A 23,428-nucleotide genomic window follows, 5' to 3' on the forward strand; every position below is an offset into this window, starting at 1 on the left:
TCCCATGTTAAATTCCCCTTGTACGTAGAGTGACCCACGATTTATTCCCATGTTAAATTCCCCTTGTACGTAGAGTGACCCACGATTTATTCCCATGTTAAATTCCCCTTGTACGTAGAGTGACCCACGATTTTTCGCCATGTTAAATTTCCATTGTACGTAGAGTTACCCAGGGGTCCCTGTAATGCTAATTCCCATTGTACGTAGGGTGACCCCATTCACTACTTCTATCAGATCATTATGACAACAAGCTTACAGTTCGGACCCTAATCTATCAGATCATTATGACAACAAACTTACAGTTCGGACCCTAATCTATCAGATCAGTATGACAACAAGCTTACAGTTCGGACCCTAATCTATCAGATCATTATGACAACAAACTTACAGTTCGGACCCTAATCTATCAGATCATTATGACAACAAACTTACAGTTCAAACTGTAATCTATCAGATTATTATGACGACAAGCGTAGATTTCAAATCATAATCTATCAGATCAGTATGACAACAAGCTTATAGTACAGTCCTTAATCTATCAGATCAGTATGACAACAAGCTTATAGTACAGTCCTTAATCTATCAGATCAGTATGACAACAAGCTTATAGTACAGTCCTTAATCTATCAGATCATTCTCAAAACAAGTTTACTGTTAGACCCTAATCTATCATATCACTATGACAACTAGTTTACTGTATAGACCCTAATCTATCATATCACTATGACAACAAGTTTGCTGTATAGACCCTAATCTATCATATCACTATGACAGCTAGTTTACTGTATAGACCCTAATCTATCATATCACTATGACAACTAGTTTACTGTATAGACCCTAATCTATCATATCACTATGACAACTAGTTCACTGTATAGACCCTAATCTATCAGCTCATTATGACAACAAGATTATAGTACAGTCCTTAATCTGTTTCACAGTATTAGCTCTGATCTGGTAGCGCATTACGACATCAAGTGTACAGTATGGACCAGATATTTGTCAGGGCCATATGGTGGCAAGGATATGGTATAGACCCCATCTGCGTACACATTATGATACCAAGCACATTCTTGTAACAAGTGTACAATAATGACCCTGATTTACATGCACATTCTGTTGACAAGTTCACAATAATGACCCTGATTTACCAGCACATTCTGATGGCAGGTGTACACTATTGATCCTGATTTACTGGTACATTTCTTATGACAGATGTACACTACTGACCCTGATTTACCTAAACATTCTGATGACAAGTATACCATATTGACCCTGATTTACCTGCACATTCTGATCACAAGTGTAGGCTACTGACCCTGATTTACCTGCACATTCTGATGACAAGTATACCACATTGACCCTGATTTACCTGCATATTCTGATGACAATATACCATATTGACCATGATTTACTTGCACATTCTGATCACAAGTATAAAACATTGACCCTGATTTACCTGCACATTCTGATTGATGATAGGTGTACCTACTGATCCTGATTTACCTGCACATTCTAATGACAGGTGTACAATATTGACCCTGATTTACCTGCACATTCTGATGACAAGTATACCACATTGACCCTGATTTACCTGCATATTCTGATGACAATATACCATATTGACCATGATTTACTTGCACATTCTGATCACAAGTATAACACATTGACCCTGATTTACCTGCACATTCTGATTGATGATAGGTGTACGCTACTGATCCTGATTTACCTGCACATTCTAATGACAGTTGTACAATATTGACCCTGATTTACCTGCACATTCTGATGACAGGTATACAATATTGACCCCGATTTACTAGCACATTAGCATACAGTATGGATCCTGATTTTCTGGCTATGAAGTTGAATTTTCATTTAATTTTATTTTTTTTAATCTGTCTGAGGTTTGAAGATCAGATAACGGAAATACTTTTTTTTGTACATATTTAACTCAAATGATGAAACAAATTAAAAATAGGACCAAAGACAATTTGAAATGTAGAATTTTTTTTGCTTTTTGTAAACAACAAAAGCAAACAATTTGAACAGGTATGTGCTTTCTTTTCCTTTGAAACATCTTTTTAAGATATCAAAAGATTTACATTGTGTTTGCCCTTCATGCTGTTTGTATTCATTGTTATTTCTTGACGTTTGTTTTCATTGTTACTTCTTGCAGTTTGTATTCATTGTTCTTTCTTGATGTTTCTTTTCATTGTTCTTTCTTGTTGTCTGTATTTTGGAAAAGTATTGGTGGGTCCGTAATCTTAAGAACGCTCACACTAATAAACAAGTCACGCGTCTGTTAGTGGATGGACACATAGATAAATAGAGAGATAGATAGATAGACGGAGGAAGGGACAGATGGATGCAATAGCCCACCCATCAGTCAATCAATCAAGCCAGTAATCGGTCCATCCTTGAATACATACATACATACATACATACATACATACATACATACATACATACATACATACATACATACATACTCACGCACATATAGACAGACAGGCATGCTTGCATGAATGTATACATCCATCCATTTATAAACACATACATGCATACATACATACATACAGACAGACAGACAGACATACTTACATACAAAAATACAGACAGACATGCATGCAAACATCCATTAATTTATACACACATACATACATATATACATACACACACATACATACAGACAGACAGGCATGCTTGCATGAATGTATACATCCATCCATTTATACACACACACATACATGCATACATACATACATACATACATGCATACATACCAACATACATACATACATACATACATACATACATACATACATACATACATACATGCATGCATGCATGCATGCATGCATGCATACATACATAACATACATACATACATACATACATACATACATACATACATACATACGTACATACAGAAAGACAGGCAGGGGGCCCCGAGTGGCCGAGTGGTCTAAAGCGCTCTCCGTTACGGATCACTGCCATCTCACCTCTGTCTGCGTGGGTTCGAGTCTCGGATTCAGCCAATGTGGGTATGTGAGAAAGCTTGCCAGTAGCTTCTCCTGGGTCGATGGTTCTTTCCGGGGTTTTCCGGGTTCTTCCTCCACCATTAATACTGGCCGCCATGTATGGCCTATCGTGTGCTGAAAAATGGCTTTAAACCCTACAACAACAACAGACAGGCATGCTTGCATGGTATACATCCATCCATTTATACATACATACATACATACATACATACATACATACAGACAGACAGACAGACAAAAATACAGACAGACAGACAGACAGGCATGCATGCAAACATCCATTAATTTATACACACATACATACATATATACATACATACAGACAGACAGACAAACAGACAGGCATGCTTGCATGAATGTATATATCCATCCATTTATACACACACATACATGCATACACACATACATACATGCATACATACATACATACATACATACATACATACATACATACACACATACATGCATCCATCCTTCCATACACACACACATACATACATACATACATACATACATACATACATACATACATACAAACATACATACATACATACATACATACATACATACATGCATACACACATACATACATACATACATACATCCTTCCATACATACATACATGCATACATGCAAACATCCATTAATGTATACATACATACACACACGCACGCACGCACGCACATACACATACATACATACATACATCATACACACATACATACATGCATGCATACATACATACATGTGCCTAAATACAAACAAGTGTAAAACATACAGTATATATGATATGCATGTGTATTGTAAAAACACCATATAAAATATATAATTAAAGGCTATTTCAGATTTTCTAACCACTATCTTGGGATCTCTACGGACAACAGTCACCTCTGGGATGACAGGTGTGAATGAAGGACATGACCACAAACGACGGCGACGTGAGGCTGTTGAAGTACAGGTATTACGACATTTTATTTACATACATACATACATACATACATTCATGCATACATACATACATACATACATACATACATACATACATACATACATACATACATGCATGCATGCATGCATGCATGCATACATACATACATACTGTCACAGGAATTTCTGTCATTCCCTGTATTAACCAGATTTTCTTAAGCTTTATATCGTGCTAAACGTTTGGGTTTTAGTGATTTCCGTATTAAGAAAAAATATTTTCAATTTCCCTCTTTTCGAGATATCTCTTCTTTTATGCAAATGTTAAAGTGTCATGACCTCAATGATACACGTAAAATATGTTAAATGAACAAATTATTGAAAAAAAATATACGATACAATATTGACTGAATGATCCTGAAAGAAAATTAACTTAATTTTAATTTTGATCATTCTTATTTATATGTACTCGTTGCTTATATACATCCTGCCCAATAATCGCATTCACTCCGAAGTAGACCAGAAGTTGAGCCCTTGAATTATTGCCTATGTGTGGAAGACACGAAGCAACGGATAAACGTTTCGCAAATTGGCCCTTCAGAATCAGTAAGATTACTTAAATGGTGATGGATGAAAGATGTGGAGTGTCTTCTTTAGTGGTGTACGTTTTCTTTACAGTGGAGTATGTTATGAGTGACTGAATGCGCAGATAGTATCGGAAAATTAGATTGGAGTCATTGAGGGGTCAGATTGAGACCTGCGAGAGTTAGTTAACTTGTGTTTTTGGTGAGTGTACACATTAGTTTATCCCTGAATCAAGTGTTTGTGTCTTAATATCAGGATCATTATTAATAGAAGTAAATATGTTTATTTGGGTCTAAGTTTTGGAATTTCCTGAGTGTAATACAAGTTTGGTTTTGATTTTGTAAACATCAGGATCATTCTAGAAGGTTATTTTCCATTAGGTTATGGGTTTTTTTTTTAGAAAATGCTAATTGTGACCTGAGGTCAAGTAGAGAACTATAAAATCATGTAATTGTGAGGACTTGATCATTCGTGCTTTAATATCTAGCACTTTCAAGTTGTATATTATATGATATGACCAGTAATTTTTGGATGGAATGTTTTTTGTTCAAATTATAATTATTGAATTCAAGTGATTATTTTCGCTGGAAATACAAAAGTGCTCTGATAAAAGTCTTAGATAAAGACATTCACTGGAATTTGTACTGAATTCAGACCTGGAATTATATTACTGTGATTCAACAAAAGACTGTTGACTCATCAACACTCCATAAGCTATAACAGACATGTCATTGACTTCAGGCTTTTGATTTCTTCGGGACTTGTACTGAGTTTAATTCAGCACTTTAAATTACTAGGACTTGTGTCTGTAATTCTTTGGATTATTTTGGGATTTAATTTGCAATACCTTAAGTTCTTTTTTTCTTCTCACTTTCATTTTGTATTCCTGGAAAATAAATTATTTGTTAAATTTTACAAAGTTTGTTGTCTTTCACTCTTTGCTGTTACTTATTTTAAGAGCATAGACTCGTAACATTACTGCTTATTAGGCCGGACAGATTGCATAAAAAGATTATTGTGTACTGCTAATTAACCTGGACACACATGCACAAAAAGATCATTGTGAACTGCTAATTAACCTGGACACACATGCACAAAAAGATCATTGTGAACTGCTAATTAACCTGGACACACATGCACAAAAAGATCATTGTGAACTGCTAATTAACCTGGACACACATGCACAAAGATTGTTATACAATGATGATATGATACGTAAAAACTTCCTCCTCTCGCCTTCTTCGCTAAAACATATAACAGGTTTTGAGTAATAAACCGAATGCAGCAAAAACAACGTAACAAAAATTTGACAAAATGTAATAATTTGCCACCATGTCTAATCAAAACTTGTATGCAGTGCATTATGGCAAATATACATGTTATGCACAGGATATTACTCTTTTGGGAAATCAGGCTGTGCATCGTGGATTATATCCCTTCCTTTCAAACTTGACCAGTCACAGGATATTGCCACTTTGGGAAATCAGGCTGTGCATCGTGGATTATATCCCTTCCTTTCAAACTTGACCAGTCACAGGACACTGCTACTTTGGCAAACCAGGCTGTGCATCGTGGATTATATTCCTTCCTTTCAAACTTGTCCAGTCACAGGATATTACCACTTTAGGAAATCAGGCTGTGCATCGTGGATTAGATCCCTTCCTTTCAAACTTGACCAGACACAGGATATTACCACTTTGGGAAACCAGGCTGTGCATCGTGGATTATATCCCTTCCTTTTAAACTTGACCAGTCAATATGTTTTTTCAAGATGATGGCGAATACATTGTTCAGATCATCAGTGAACAAGTTTGTTTTTGGTGTCTTATTGAAGTCTTCCCAATATCATATCTTGTAAACTTCTAGCATATGACGTGGATTTGTTTGCCCCAAGGTTGATTCTTCCTGCTTCAGGTGGTATTGTTTCGAGCTGCCTCTTCTGTACTGAGTGAACTTTTCCGAAGATATCTCCTTATAAAGATGACATACAAAGAGGAACTCAAATGGGTAAGGATTTAATATTGAATTTATGAAATGAGTTGAATAATGTCCAGCTTTTGCGAGCCTTGGCAAGCAAAATCTGGATACTGTATTATTCAACGAGTTTCATAAATTTTAATAATAAATCATTACCCATTTGAGATTATGTTTATCACACTTTTTATTTTAATAGAAATAGAGAGAAAAATTTTGTTCATTCTGACTCAGATGATGAACCATTAATTTGTTGAGCGTAAAAAATAGTCCCAAATGCCTGTTGATTTTTTGTGTGCAGTTTTATAATCAATTTAATTTAAAGTCATATTTTTCTTTGCAAATTATAATTCAAAGAGCAACTGTCATTCCGAATAAATAAAACACTTGACTTAGGCAACATCATTTTTGAACACAGAATGTATATGTAAGTTCCATGTGATGTCACGTTGATTGATTCGTTTATCTTAGACAATCAATATAATACTGTTAACACCTAAGGTATGTCAGTTTCAACACTGAAAGTTATTGGAAAAAATGATTACGTGATGAATAAATTCCATATTTAGTTTAATTTGTTTGTGAGTGGATATTTGTATTAGTTAATGTAGAACAGCTGACATTTGGAATTGCATCACATGGGAAACATTAGATAGTTTGAGCTATTTTACCGTGTATATATGCTATGGCTTGATAAGCCTGACATTCTGTCATTCGGGAGACCGTTTGATGTCCACACACTTTTATGAAGAGATGTGAGTTTATTTACTTCCACAAGACCACTTCTCTATGTAGGGAGTATTCCAGGTTAAGGACTATCACCGACCCCCGACTCCCGCATCCGCTATGAATTGACTAATAAATACCCTTAGTTTTATTTGTTGTTTTTCTTGTTTTGCGTTTAACGCTAATGATAGGCGTAATGAGCTCATGTAGGATAAATTTGCCGTATTCAGAAGATGTGACAATTTTGTCCCAATTCCCTTTGGGTAGTAAATGAAAATAATGGCCGCAAAATTTTCATAGTATTATTCTTTTTAAAAAATCCATTCCACCAGGCGGGATTACAGAAAATTTTCCTACGATTGTAGCCAATCAGTACAAGGAATACTGTGCAAGAATTTCATGGGTTTATTTGGACCAATCAGAATTACATAAAGTGATATGCTAACGTGTTGTAATATAAAATGAAATAAGTAGTAGTAGAAATCCTTCAGTCTCATGAGACCATGGATCTATGTCTGCAAAGTCCGATGTGAGAGTGGCAGTCTCTGCCACACTTGTTGCACTTATGATCTTTATTTGGTTTATTTTCTTGGTGCTGAATCTTTCTGTAAATACTCTCTCTTGTGCTTTACCCCTAAGATCACACTTGTACTTTTTGCGACCCTCTTGCACTTCATGTTGCCACACATGCTTATCTAAAACAGCCTTTTCCCAAGTGTCGATTCTGATGTCAAATACCTTTAAGACACGCTTGCATGTATGATTAAAGCATAGACATGGTCTTCCGATCGGTCTTTTCCCAGTTTTCAGCTCCCCATAGAGGAGGTTCTTGGGAATGCAGCTGCCCTCCATTCTCGACACATGGCCCAACCAACACAAGTGTCTTTGCCTAAGAAGGGTGTACATACACATGATCCCTGCTCTGTCAAGCAGGGTGCTGTTGGGAACTTTTCTCTCCAGGAAATGTTCATTACGAGCCTGATACAGTGCAGGTGCAGCTTTCTTAAGGAATAGGAATGTGTTCAACACACAAGCTTTGTATTCTTGGACTTTGGTGTATTCCGTCAGCTTGTTATTGGCCCATACTTGTTTTGTCAGTCTGGAGAGTATGGTGGCCGCCTTCACGATGCACCTATTAAGTTAGCTTTCATAGGAAAGATTGCCTGTGACTACTGACCCCAAACGTCTGAAGCTCGAAGTCTTGAATGCTGATTGATGGAGGATCGTCCACACCCTTTCCCATCGCTTGCATCTTGTTTAGACTGATGGTGAACTCGAAGTGTCTACATACGTCTGCAAAGCAATCCATGAGTCATTGCAGATCCTCCTTTGAGTGGGTTGGGACTGCTGTGTTGTCAGTAAATCGGAAGTCCCTAATGCATTTCAGTTTTAATTTTATTTTTGCCCTAAGTCTTCAAAGGTTGAAAAGCCTCTCGTCCGATCTAGTGCTAGCGTACATACCTTATGTTGATGTTCCAAAAGCACACTTGAGCAGGATGAAAAAGAAGGTATTATGATTGGTAACTGCTAATTCAGGTGTTGTGTTGGCACCATATGGCTAAGCTGAAGTACCATCTCCTGGGCCCAGAAGACCCTGGGTTGCCCGTACATCAGGGTCCCCCTCTTGGCCTCAATAGATACATCAAAGAAAAGGAAATCCCAATACAATTGGTATCAGTTCAGCTGCAGGAGCTGCCATGGAGTTGCCAGATGTCATATCACCGCCTTAGGGGCTTCACTCCTAATTGTTTATTTGGGTTTTACTCCGTTAGCCTTTGTCTCTCCTGAGGCACACTCAAGACAGCGGAGCTATTTGCCCATAGCTATTTATCTGGCTCAAGTGTAACAGTGTGTCGTTTTTCTCTGGTAGTCTTGAATGCTGCGTGTCTCGGGACAAGATCACCTCCAAGTCCTCTGTATCTGAGCCTGAATTTGCAGGGTACTCAATTTCCGTATCTCTCCACAAGGAGGAATTACATGAGGCATTTTGCTGGATAGGCTCTATACTGGCAGGTAGAGGCTTACGCACTTGGCTCTCCTTTCCTCATTGCTACTAGCCAGCAGAGAAAGCTGAAAGCGAGAGCGACATGCCCTACCACATTATAATGCCACACCAGACGCATTACAATAACCATTAGACACGCCAAAATATTAACCTTAACCCACTATTTGTACAGTTTCTACACTATATGATAAAGAAACTCTAACATTTTTCTGTAAATGTTGAATCGCAGACATTGTGATGTATATATTATTTCCCATGTTTTTAGGGTTAGGTTGAGGATTTAGGGTTAGGGTTATAGGGCTTTTCCTTATATATATATATATATATATATATATATATATATATATATATATATATATATATATATATATATATATATATATATATATATATATATATATATGCCATGATGCTAGATACATCAAATCAAATATAGTGTATTTGTTTAATTATAACTTTGTTCTAACATGGTTCCAGGAGCTGAGCACTACAAATAAAAGAACAATATATATATATATATATATATATATATATATATATATATATATATATATATATATATATATATATATATATATATATATATATATATATATCTGCGTGTGTGTGTGTGTGAAAACTACATATATATTCTAAATAAATGTAACATTAAACTTTCTACATATATTCCTTTATTCAGTTCTATTTCAAATATGGCCTACAAACTGATTTGATGGAGGGTTAGGGTTAGGGTTAGCGGACTTCATTTAGAACACCAATAACAATATTTTAATTGTTCATAACGAAGTATCAGTACACAATATAAATTTGGTGACCTCTATTGTTAGAGATGGAGGAAAGTATGTTGTTTTTGTTGTTGGGATTAACGCCATTTTTCACCACAAGATAGGCTATACATGGGAACCCGGGATAAGCTCTGAATGAACAACCTATCCACGAGAAGTTACTGGCAAGTTTTCTCACATACACACATTGGCTGAACCCGAGACTTCAATACGCGCAGACAGGTGAGATGGTAGTGATCTGTAACAGTGAGCACTTTAGACCACATGGCCACTCATGGCCCCAGGAAGGAAATGAGGGAGGTGTCTGCACATTTTTGATGGGAAAGTGAGAATAATATAATTATATCCATGTGTGTTTAACAAAACTGACTAAACATATAACTGAACTGCAAATATTGATGCATGTAAAGAATTGTTTAGGATAGAGACTGGAAGATAAAGGGCCGGTAGAATGCAAGATTATGTAAAGTGTTTTCTACGGGACTGTATTTCATTGCCTAACATTTATGCGTTAATATGCATTGCCTAACATTTATGTGTGAATATGCATTGCCTAACATTTATGTGTGAATATGCATTGCCTAACATTTATGTGTGAATATGCATTGCCTAACATTTATGTGTGAATATGCATTGCCTAACATTTATGTGTGAATATGCGTGAATATATCCTTGACTAATAATTTCAACATTTATTATTGCTAATGCTTCTTTTCAATGCTTGTTTTCAGTGGACACGGTGTTTCTCGGGAGAAGAACTTTTGTCCATATTCTCTGTACCAGAGGGCAAGAACATTACAAAGGCCGATTTTGCTGATATCTGCCCAGCACTAGTGCTAGAGAAAATAAAGGGGGCATGCGACTCTTCTCAGGAGGTCCAAGTAGAACAACATACTGTCTCTGATGCTCAACGTATGTACAGACAAAATCCACATATATAGTAATCACTTCATATTAAGAGATATGACAACCTTGACATGAAGGCGAGAGAGAAACCTTCATATGAGCGATGGTAATGTAACAAACAGTTGGGGATCTCACTACCGAGTGAATCAAACAACTACTGTGTGCATCTGGCTTGGTCATGTTTCCCCTGTTTCCAAGGATCTGTATGGCAACTGAAAGGTCCTTAAACAGCAAAGACAATAGATAAATTCCTCTAATAACCTAATGTCCAGACATTTCACAATTGCATGGGTTTTTTATGTGTTTTTTTGTTTCCGATTTTTATTACCTATTAGTAAGCCTTTCCATGTCGATTATTGGTAATATATGCCATGCATCACGAAACACAACCTAAACACATTATTGCTAAGATACATTCCTGTCTCAAATTACAAAACACGTATATGTTAGAATATCCTGAAAATGCCATACGTTAAGAATTAAGGATTGTCCAACCATTAGTCCATTCTACCATAAAGTTTCATGAATATTGTACGTCATTATGATATCTGCTCCTAAAATTTTGCTAATTAATCTTTTGGAGAATTGTCTTCCATAAACGGCTTCCCATAATGAATGGATACTCACTAAAATCTAGCAAGGTTAAAGGTCAATCAGAGACATAAGTACAGAGAACACATTCCAATGTTTATTACTGTAATCATGGATTACATTTAGAAAGTGTTACGATTCTAGGACAAGGGTAGGCCAAAAGGTGTTAAAATAGCAAATCCTTTACTATGATTTTAATTTTAATATTCCTCAAAGGATTTCCCTCTGGAAATCTTGTGAGTGCACACATTATTGGTTGCCTGATCTGGTTTTAGGTAAGGGAACGACACAGTCTACCATTATTCCGATAAATGGTTCATCAAATGCATGAATAGGGTGAGCTCTTCTGCTTAGGTTTTCCTATCATTTAATAAGTGTTACCAGATATAGAGTATTTTGAACTTTAACCTTCAGCCAATAAAAATGATTTGAGATCTTGTCATAAGCTTTACTGATTCCTAAATGACCAGCCAAGGGAGTTTCATAGGCTGGACTCTGAAGTTCCTGTTGATGTGACTTAATGAATAACAATTTGATAGCTCAGTGAAGGACCCCATTGTTCACAAAAATAACAAACTGATACTTGTATGTCTTCATTTTAATTGATAGCCCTCTGAAACAAACGGGTGGTCTCAGGATCTTGTTCCTGTTCTACAACGAGTGATTGTCTTTTGTCATCTGGATTTGAATAGAGAGGATGAGTAATAAACAGAGGACCACTGTGACAAATATCCCTTGATTGATCAGTACGAGAAGCAAAAGTGACATCATCAAAAGACTGACAAATAAATGTGTCAGATGAAGAAATACTTTCCTCATCAACATCATCCTCGAGTGCTCCTTTTGCCATAGCTCTAGCAATTGCACAAGCAGGGTATATAATTCTGGGATTTCATTTTTAACAGGATGAACATTTTGATCCAATCAAGGCTTGTCAGATACAAGTGGATTAACCACAATCTTATATCCAGCTAGGTCATTGTCTTGTCATAAAAAATACCCTCAATAGGTAAAGAAGTCCTATTCCGACAGTCACAGGTTCTGATACCAATTCTGATGCCACAATGGAGAGAAGTATTACCAAAGCTGCACTATTCTTCTTGAATTCCAACTTTGACTTCTCAAATGAAGGCTTCATAATAAAAGACTGAGAAGCTCCTGTGTCCCTTAATATTTAAATAAGAATAGCTTTGGCAGAATCACCAATGAGTGATATAGGACCGTCTCAAATCGGTTGCTTATAATTCTCCATAATAGAATCAGACTGGGATTTCCTTGACTCGGCCAAAATATAGTTTGCAATTCAAAATCGTACTGACCTATTTGAAACAACAGCATTTTGGGATCACTGTATTTATGTTATGTTGCTTATTTTTTAATATGTAGAAATACAAAATAATGTGCCCATGTGTCTTACAAAAGTGCACGTAAGAAGGCATAGAGATTTCTGATCAGTTGTATCAGATGTTTGATTCCTAGCATTTGTGCTGGATTGAGATTTGGAAATTTGCTCATATATGACTGAGATTACTTTCCACGAAAAAAGTGCTGAGAGGAAGACTTACATAAATTTTGGAGTCAAGGAATAGTCATCAACTGTACAGGCAGCATTTTCCAAAGTTTCCTCTTTTTGATCATCAAGATAGGTCTTTTCCTCACTATGAACGCAATTCTTGACTTCAATAATTACTATGACTTTTCTGAGGTTATTGTAATTTTGATCAGTTTTCTTGGCTGAGCACCACCTATCAAATAATAGCAATATTTCAGTTGATTAATGTAGGGATGATTTCCGTTGGTCAGAACATGACCATGTGATCAGGCCTGGTTGCATTTATTTCTGTATCAACTGTACGGAGATCTCCTTTATACTAACTTCTATAAATAGTCACATGCAGAGTGACATACTGAATACTCAGCTGGAAGGTATACACACTGCACACCTTTAAAATGAAATAAAGACATCAGGATTATATTTAGAAAGTTGAACAAATTAACTTGACTAAATCAAACAACAAATCTTTGAAATTTTATCTGAAGATAAATAATTCTTTATTTTATTAATCTTAAAACAAAATGCTGGTAAGCTCAAAATATACCAAGAAGAACATTGGGGCTACAACACAGCTCATTATAAATGAATTTAAAACTATATGTATGTAAATGAATATAGGTTTGGGGGGAGGGTTAGGGTTAGGGTTAGGGTTATGTAAATGAATATAGGTTTTGGGAGGGGTGGGTTCAAACACTAACATTATAACAATTTTACTCACTTTTTTACAATGTAAGATGCCAACCCTGATGGTTACAATGTGGGGTGGGTGGAAGATAGATCCTGCTACTCCCCCATCGTTACTGTCAGGGTCGATGTATTGCACTGTTTTACTATTGGACTCTCATCACTATAACTGTTTACCAACAGTCTTAATTTCATTTCTTAGTAGCTCCTGTAGGCAGCCTAAACTTTTCATGAACACGAACATAGATTTAAAGAAAGAAAATATGGTTACTCACATTTCCTGACAATAATTATTCAGCCAAGTCACAGTCAGCTCATGAAAGCATGACATCCAAGAATCATTTATATGTCAAGAAAATCCCCACATCCTGTGCTTTGAGCATTGAAGTACTACTCAGAACATGTACGTCAATCTAGATAAAATATTAAGACCATGATGTGGACTGTTGAAACACTTTGTTACCCTACCATGGGTAGAATTATCTGTTTGATGTTGGCGTAGCTATTACATTACAAATTGAGAATCCCTTGTTCTGTAAATAGCTTTGAAGCAGACCCTTCAACAAAAATTCATATGCTTAAACTAGGCTCTAAAACTGATAGGAGATATCTTTAAAAAAAAAAAAAAAAAAAAAAATAAAGGAATTCATACTTTTATAGAGAACTGCAATTATAAGAGTTTAATGTTGTCATTTTCTGAGTTTAACCTAGTATAAAATGGCTTCATTTCCATTCAGTCCTGCTTATTTAATGGGCCAAACAACACAGCAAATAATGCTCAATGGGCAGTATGTAAGCTGCATGAGTCGGCAAGTGACAGTTTATACTAGGTTATTTAATGGGCTGAAAATGGCTTCATTTCCATTCAGTCCTGTTTATTTAATGGCCCAAAATTGGGTTCATTTGCATTCATTATTGTTTATTTAATGGACTAAAAATGGTTTCATTTACATTCAGTCCTGTTTATTTTTTGGCCCAAAATTGGCTTCATTTATATTCAGTCCTGTTTATTTAATGGCCCAAAATTGGCTTCATTTACATTCAGTCCTGTTTATTTAATGGCCCAAAAATAGCTTCGTTTCCATTCAGTCCTATTTATTTAATGGCCCAGAAATGACTTCATTTCCATTCAGTCCTGTTTATTTAATGGGCTGAAAATGGCTTCATTTCCATTCAGTCCTGTTTATTTAATGGGCTGAAAATGGCTTCATTTACATTCAGTCCTGTTTATTTAATGGGCCAAAAATAGCTTCGTTTCCATTCAGTCCTGTTTATTTAATGGTCCAAAAATGACTTCATTTCCATTCAGTCCTGTTTATTTAATGGGCCAAAAATGGCTTCATTTCCATTCAGTCCTGTTTATTTAATGGGCCAAAAATGGCTTCGTTTCCATTCAGTCCTGTTTATTTAATGCCCCAAAAATGACTTCATTTCCATTCAGTCCTGTTTATTTAATAGGCTGAAAATGGCTTCATTTCCATCCAGACCTGTCTATTTAATGGGCTGAAAATGGCTTCATTTCCATTCAGCTCTGTTTATTTAATGGCCCAAAATTGGCTTCATTTCCATTCAGTCCTGTTTATTTAACGGCCGAAAATAGCTTGATTTCCAGTCAGTCCTGTTTATATAATAGCCCAAAATTGGCTTCATTTACATTCAGTCCTGTTTATTTAATGGGCCGAAAATAGCTTCATTTACATTCAGTCCTGTTTATTTAATGGCCCAAAATTGGCTTCATTTACATTCAGTCCTGTTTATTTAATAGGCCGAAAATAGCTTCATTTACATTCAGTCCTGTTTATTTAATGGCCCAAAATTGGCTTCATTTACATTCAGTCCTGTTTATTTAATGGGCCGAAAACAGATTCATTTCCATTCAGTCCTGTTTATTTAATGGCCCAAAAATGGCTTCATTTCCATTCAGTCCTGTTTATTTAATGGCCCAAAATTGGCTTCATTTACATTCAGTCCTGTTTATTTAATGGGCTGAAAATGGCTTCATTTCCATTCAGTTCTGTTTATTTAATGGCCCAAAATTGGCTTCGTTTACATTCAGTCCTGTTTATTTAATGGGCCGAAAATAGCTTCATTTCCATTCAGTCCTGTTTATTTAATGGCCCCAAATTGGCTTCATTTACATTCAGTTCTGTTTATTTAATGGGCCGTAAATAGCTTCATTTTCATTCAGTCCTGTTTATTGAATGGCCTGAAATGGTTTCATTTACGTTCAGTCCTGTTTATTTATTGGGCCAGAAATGGCTTCATTTACATTCAGTCCTGTTTATTTAATGGCCTGAAAATGGTTTCATTTAAGTTCAGTCCTGTTTATTTAATGGCCTAAAATGGCTTTATTTCCGTTCAGTCCTGTTTATTTAATGGCCTAAAATGGCTTTATTTCCGTTCAGTTCCGTTTATTTAATGACCTGAAATGGCTTTATTTCCGTTCAGTCCTGTTTATTTAATGACCTGAAATGGCTTTATTACCGTTCATTCCTGTTTATTTAATGACCTGAAATGGCTTTATTTCCGTTCAGTCCTGTTTATTTAATGACCTGAAATGGCTTTATTTCCGTTCAGTCCTGTTTATTTAATGGCCTGAAATGGCTTTATTTCCGTTCAGTTCCATTTATTTAATGACCTGAAATGGCTTTATTACCGTTCAGTCCTGTTTATTTAATGACCTGAAATGGCTTTATTTCCGTTCAGTCCTGTTTATTTAATGACCTGAAATGGCTTTATTACCGTTCAGTCCTGTTTATTTAATGACCTGAAATGGCTTAATACGGCCTTAAACAAGATTAAGCATAGTAGTTTAGAAATGTAACATAATATTAAATTGAGTGACATATCAAAAAATTTCTATATAGGACATCTTTGAAATTCAGCAGAAGTATGGACAGATTCAGTTTCATATTTTCTTCCTCAGGATATGGATATGCGACAGTTGCTGTAGTACTTGTCTGTCTGTGTTCCATATTGGGTGCTGTATTTCTTCCCGTAGTCAAGCGATCTGTTTTCCAAATTCTGATGGAGGTATTCAAGGGTCTGGCAGTGGGGACTCTGGTTACCGATCCCATACTCCATCTGCTTCCTGAGGTAATCTCCTTAATATAGTATCATTGTCAACAGATATTCTTTATTTAATTTTTCAGAAATTCTTTTTATCTTTATTAATTAAGTAGTACCTATCAGCTTACCTAATTAGCCACCTTTCACACCACATATCCAACCTACTTCCCATTCACCAACCTGCAATCCTTATCATGTGACAATCAATCTATTCACCTATTTATATGCCTACCTTCTTACCTATTGACTCTTCAATTTACTAATTTTATTTTAATGTCGACATACATACATACATACATACATACATGCACACACACATACATATATACATATATACGTGTTATCTTTGTGAGTGATTAGATAACAATTTACAATAAATACCCAAGCATGATCATTTAATACTTATAATTCCAATGTACTTTCGTTCTGTTATCAGATCAGCAGATTTCATCAAAACAAAACATTCAGTCAAAGTTTTCTTTAGTTAGTCTCTTAACTGCGACAGAATACAAAGCCCAATCTTCGATAGCCAAGAGTCATCGATTCTTTATACAATAATATAGGGTAGAGTGTCATAGCCGGTCATGCCAGTGATATATTGTTATAATCATTATTTTAATATGCATGACATTGGTTGATGCTGTTTCAACCTGGTTATTCCTTTTTTCAAGAATTATGTTTACGTATGGCACGTGTTGTTATAGCATTTGTAGTTGTCACTTCTATGCATTACGATATTTTGAAAGCAAATTCATGTCTATTTTTAGTGATATCCCTTGCTTAACATATGATCCTGACCTTTAATAACAGCTGCTGGAACATATTGTCGAGGCAACATGTTGTAATTTCCAAACATTGGCTTCTAAAGCCTGTCCTATGCCTTCTTCGGCAAAAGAGTTAAGTGTTGGAGCGCAGGAAGTACAATTACATTGATTTACCTTCTGATGGTCGATTTAATCTGGGAGGTGGAACTTTTAATCAGAAATCACAGGAGTGGGTGGGTGGGGGCTTGTTGTTACTGTTAGGGTTGTTGTTATTATTAGGGTGTAAGGCGTTCATATAGATAAAATTCACATCAAATGACCTGAAAACAGGGAACCAAAAGTAGTCCGCACAATTTATCAATGCGTAAAAAATTCCAAATCAGTATCAAGTAACTGTTTATATCCAATGTGAACATAGAAAACGCAGTTAATTCATAACAACTGGATCTACACATATTCAGTTTGTACATTGCTTGTACATATCTCATTAGCAAAGCTCCTCGACATGTCAAAGAATGACTGAAGCTCAGATGCAAAAAATGCATCTGACTCTGTCCTCGTCCTAGTTTAAAATGATGCCATTTAAAGACTGATATCGTTTCACAGAAAATTTGGCATTTTTGCAAGCTTTTTGCACTCATATACATCCAAGGAGTCAAAGTTCTCATTGATTCAGACATGAACTTTTTCATGCAACATTGTGATAAAAACTTTAGGACACGAGTGGCTCAGTGGTAATGCACTTGCCTTATATATCCTTGGTCATCGGTACAAACCCCTGACCTAACATATATGATTGATGTCTCATAATTTACAAATGCCACTTCCACTAAATAGGTAATGGGAGGGTAGGGATCAAAATTACAGTAGTTTACAGATTGCATTACATGTGAAAACTGAACGAAAATTTTAAGAGTTAATAAAGACTTGACATTATAATGTCATATCAACAGGACTGACTAGGTGACCAAGGTTAGACAAACACTTAAAGAACCACCAAACTATCCCTCTACAAGGCTGCATGGATGGCATACATGTGTAGACAAACAGTTGTCTGGCTGCCAAAATATCCCTGTAGAAGACAGTCTAGATAACATGCACACGGTTGGACAAACACATGTCGGACCAAGAAACTATCCCTGTAAAATGCCAATGTTTATACCTACCTGAGTATCTGAGTGCTCAGATTGGGCCACATTTTACTGAACCGTTTTATGGAATACATATATATATATATATATATATATATATATATATATATATATATATATATATATATATATATATATATATATATATATATGTTTAAATTAGTATGTTTCCTCCACTCAGTGCTAGCATACCTATTAGTTTGTTTTAAAGGTAGAACTCGTTGGAAAAATCAATATAAAAAGTAGTAAATTAAGTTGAAACCTATTGTGTCCTGACTGCCACAAGGTTTTGGTTGTAAATGTATGCAAAGAATGCATATGCTGCCATTAAAAACAAAGCTCGCTGTGACCTACATTACCTTGATTATTAATATTATGGTTGCATGTATTTGAGTAGGCTGTGCTTATTTCAAAGAGTGTAGGTTCCACGTTTGTATACAGGTTTTCGGAGCTCATGATCATGACTCACAAGCAGAGGCAGGTCAAGTACATTCAGCAGGGCCCATAGTTGTTGAGGAGTACATCTGGTACGGGATGGTCACTCTTGCAGGTCATACAATCTCTCTCTCTCTCTCTCTCTCTCTCTCTCTCTCTCGTAAGTAGTGGAAAAGTAATAATTTGCAACACATCAAAAAGCATTTTCTGTCTGTGCTTCTATAATACCGAGTGAAATGGATTGACAAAAATTTATATGCATGCAAACATTGTCTAAAATTGCCAACAAACATTAATAGCAATATATGCCAAAGGGAGGCTGCTACCGACAAGGGTAAATTTAAAAAGAGGAAGGTTGCTAGTGACAATGTGAATTTAACATTGGGGGAGGGGGCTGTTAGTGACAAGAGGAATATAACATTGGTGACGTCACTGCACTTGGTTTAAAATGGGAACAATTTTAGAAGAGGCCCACCTCAATCGGGTAGGAACTTAGTAACAGTGTTTGAGTTGACTTCAATACGTCACTATATGGGGGTTGGAAAATCCTATGTGAAAGGGATTCATAGGTTGAACATGTGAATGGGTTGATCGGACAGAAGGGTTGATAGGATCAAATGGGATAGGGAAAGGACTATTAAGGTTAAATTGTAAACACACAAATGAACATAGACACACAACACAGAGACAAAACACATTTTTGGCAAGAGTGAAATATGATCTTTTTTTAAGCATGGTAGTGGCCCTGAAAAGGGCCAGTTAGTTTCTTCTATTTCCACCCTTACCTCCAGTTCTTCCACCATCTCTTGATGGATCCTAGAAACTTTAAGGCACCTAGTCTGGATGTCCCATCTTTCTAAACTTTTCCTTAACCTTTTACCAGTTCTCAATCCTTCATTCCAAATCTTGTTGTTTCCTCTCATTCTCCTTTTCCTTTCTCGCCTTATCCCATAAAGTTAAGAAGAGAGTCACCATACTAAAAGCAGATTTGAGCATTTTTCCGAACCATTGTCCCCATTGCCGAGCGACTCCTCGGTGAACATGATACATGGTTTACAATTCACCAGACAGACGTTTTTCGAAAATGTAGTTTCACCCTGACTTTTCCTTTGAAGAACTGAATATTTTGTCCCTGATCTCCATTTATACCAATGTAGACCCTGTCAAAATATAACTTACTAACAGGCAAATACTGAGGCTGTACAAATTAATGGTGAACTTGATACATGTTTCCACCTTCCTTGTAAGCATTGTCGGCAAGATGCACTTTGAAATGAATGACTCTCAGTAATCGAGCAGCTGTGTTTCCCGCCATGTTGTACTCCACCACATTGGAATACACAGAGATCAAATTCATTCCTGCATTCAATTCCACATGGCAATGACAATAGTTGTAAAATTGATCCTTGTTGTGTATGACTTTTGAATTCAGGGCTATTTTGTTGTATCAAACCAGAATATCAAATATGAAACAAAACTGAGAGTAAAAGTGATGGACAATGTTTGGGCATCCAAAAATTTTAGGTTCAGTAGCAGCAGAGGGGGCGAATCGGACATTTTGTCCAATCGTTATTTTGCTTAATTATTACTTTCTGCACTCAACGATCTAGTGTCGTCAGCGCCTGGTAAAAAAAAAACGACGTCGGTCCATCCTACACGATGGTGACGTCATTTGGTTTAATTAACACCTTCTGCGCGTCGATCCCCAGCGTCGTCAGCGTCCGGTAAGCACGTCGACGACCGCGTCGATGTCATTGCCCCCCTGCTGCTAAGGAGTTATTTACAATGAGGGTCTTTATGATCTTACAAACAGAGTGATCACTAACTCCTCCTCCTGTAGATCAATTAGGTTATTTGACTGATCGGTGAGTTTAAAATTAATTCTCGTTAAAAACCGATCATGGCATCGCATATAGACCGGATTAATCGGATTCTCAACGATTAAATATCCCGGAGGGGCTGTTGGTGAAAATGAATAAAGGATATATCCCTGTTGAGCTTGATTTGATTGATTGGTATCCACCTGGTAACTCCCTTCGATAGCATCACACACTAGATTGATTGCTATCACCGATGCGATATTTACGTTGTACGGGGCAATATGCCTACCATCATCCCCGTTATCGTGTCTGAGGATATGAGTTGATGGACCGAGAAAATCATTAAGAGATTTTCTTAGTTCTGGTGCGTTGTATCCTGAAAACTTTAAATCGGGTAAATCGGCTTCTGTGATATTATACTCGGTTAGGAGTTTTTGTTTATTACCATCGCTGTTAGCGGATATTATTTTAACGATTCGTTCATTGATATATTCCATGTCTGATATAAGTTGATTTAACACCTCAACGTGTTTTCGTGTTTTTGTTTGCCGTAGTTGTTCTAGTTGTGAATGGTAAATATAATTAATCTCGGCAAACGCATTAGTGATATCATTTAAATTAACTGTTAATACGACGATCGATTCAGGGGTTTTGTCATACTGAAAATACCACTGCATGGCGTCCATGTCTTGAAATATAAACCTGCTGGGTAATGACGTGTTTTTCGTAATAGACAAATTATCTCGATACCCGGGATTAATCTCATGATACGATTTCTCATTCGTGTGCAAGTCCGCGGGTGGATTCTTAGGCCAACCTAGTATGGTTCTTATTGAACTGTTATAAATATCAACCATATACCCCGGTGTGTTTATTTCAATCGTTGACGATAACGTCGGTTCATGAACCGTAATAGCGATTTTTGATTCTTTTCCTGTGATCGATTTTATCCTGCGTTGAAATTCTTTATTGATTTGTTCTATTTGGTATGACCCAGTTGGTATTGTAACCTCATTCCAGTCTGGGGTCCCATCGGGCTTATTTGTCCATGCAAAAACCAGCGAGTTATTAGGTTGTTGTCCGTTAAATGCGTCTGCTCGAATATTAGGCCAACTGTGATATACTCGCAATTTTGCCAGCGCTATTTCCTTCACTGGAACCGGCGATGGGAAGTTCACACTGAATTCGGGTTTCGTTGACGTTATCGATATCATATTTGTTTGTACCGGAGTGGTGTTCTCCGCGATCCGCTGAAGTAATTGAACCCCCTCGGGGTTCAGCGACATTATTATTATTCGTTTTCTTTAGTGTCTAATTTCAACAACCAGGTGGTTTCGGCTTCCAGTTGAAAATCCTCGATTTTTGACATCGCGGAGCTATACAACTGGACCATCGTGGAGAATTCAACATCGGATACGAACAAATTATCAATTGACAACGAGATCAACCCGGATAATTTCGAGTACGCGTCGGATACTATTTGATGTTTTACTGTATACTCGTTGAGTTTTTTCTGAAAACACGATGATATCTTCCTAGTGATTGCGTTGGCGACTCCAGCAATTGTTGTCATTGCGGAGACAGCGATTGGAACAGCGATCGGGGCTATCGTGGTCACCGTGGATAAAATAACACCGGCGCCAGCTACTATACCCGACACCGAGTACACGACCGCGTCGATGGCGGTTATTTTACGACGGTATTTTTTTATTTTTGCACGGTATTGTTCGGAAAGCGTTTTCAAATTCGCGGAAAATTCTTTTGCGGTATCGAATCGATATTGATGTGACGTCGGTGATACCTCTGATTCAATTTCCTTGGTGGTCATTTTTATTTTAAAAGAGCTAGTGTTTTTAATTACTTAGATTCGCTACAAATTCCACATACCATGTAATGTCTGTCCTAAATATACTGCTATCAACGGCCTTAATCACAAACCGTTCAGTTGCGTCCTTGTCTATAATTGTTGATATTGTATTGTTAAACCCGGATGAACTCGACGATGATATACTAAACTGCATCGCCGAAATCAATGTCAATCGATAAATACCCTTAACAGTTGCGGTGATATCTACTGTATTCTGTGTAGGAGTCCAATCGAATGATCCATGCTGAATTGTGTATACTGTGTTGATGATATTCTCATGAGGGATTTTTATTTTTTCGGATTGCTCTGTTCTCAATAGTTCTTTTCTAATCGCTTCAACAGTAAATTTGATTGTTTCTATTTCCTGTCTATACGCAGTGATATCATTTATAGTTATTGTGATTTCATCCGGTTTGATATTTTTTTTACCAAAGAATTTATCAACGGCGCTATCAATCTTGTTAACATTTTTTCGTAACGAGGATAAATTGGCTGACATCGCCGTAAACTCCAAAATAGCATTTCTTATTGTTTCAAGATTTGGTT

At 36.5% G+C, this 23,428-nt stretch overlaps 1 protein-coding gene across 1 annotated transcript in view; it reads left to right on the forward strand.

Moving 5' to 3' along the window:
* Window positions 1-23,428, forward strand: part of LOC149791148 (zinc transporter ZIP4-like) — a 104,327-nt gene that overhangs the window by 48,616 nt on the left and 32,283 nt on the right. The window contains exons 5-8 of the mRNA XM_089969596.1: window positions 3,887-3,999; window positions 10,772-10,952; window positions 16,703-16,872; window positions 19,202-19,310. Of these exons, the coding sequence (XP_089825722.1) occupies window positions 3,887-3,999; window positions 10,772-10,952; window positions 16,703-16,872; window positions 19,202-19,310 (573 nt within the window). The remainder of the gene's footprint in view (window positions 1-3,886; window positions 4,000-10,771; window positions 10,953-16,702; window positions 16,873-19,201; window positions 19,311-23,428) is intronic.

Source organism: Sinohyriopsis cumingii, chromosome 9 (genome assembly GCF_028554795.1).
Source record: "Sinohyriopsis cumingii isolate HCF-2022 chromosome 9, ASM2855479v2, whole genome shotgun sequence".
Taxonomy (NCBI): domain Eukaryota; kingdom Metazoa; phylum Mollusca; class Bivalvia; order Unionida; family Unionidae; genus Sinohyriopsis; species Sinohyriopsis cumingii.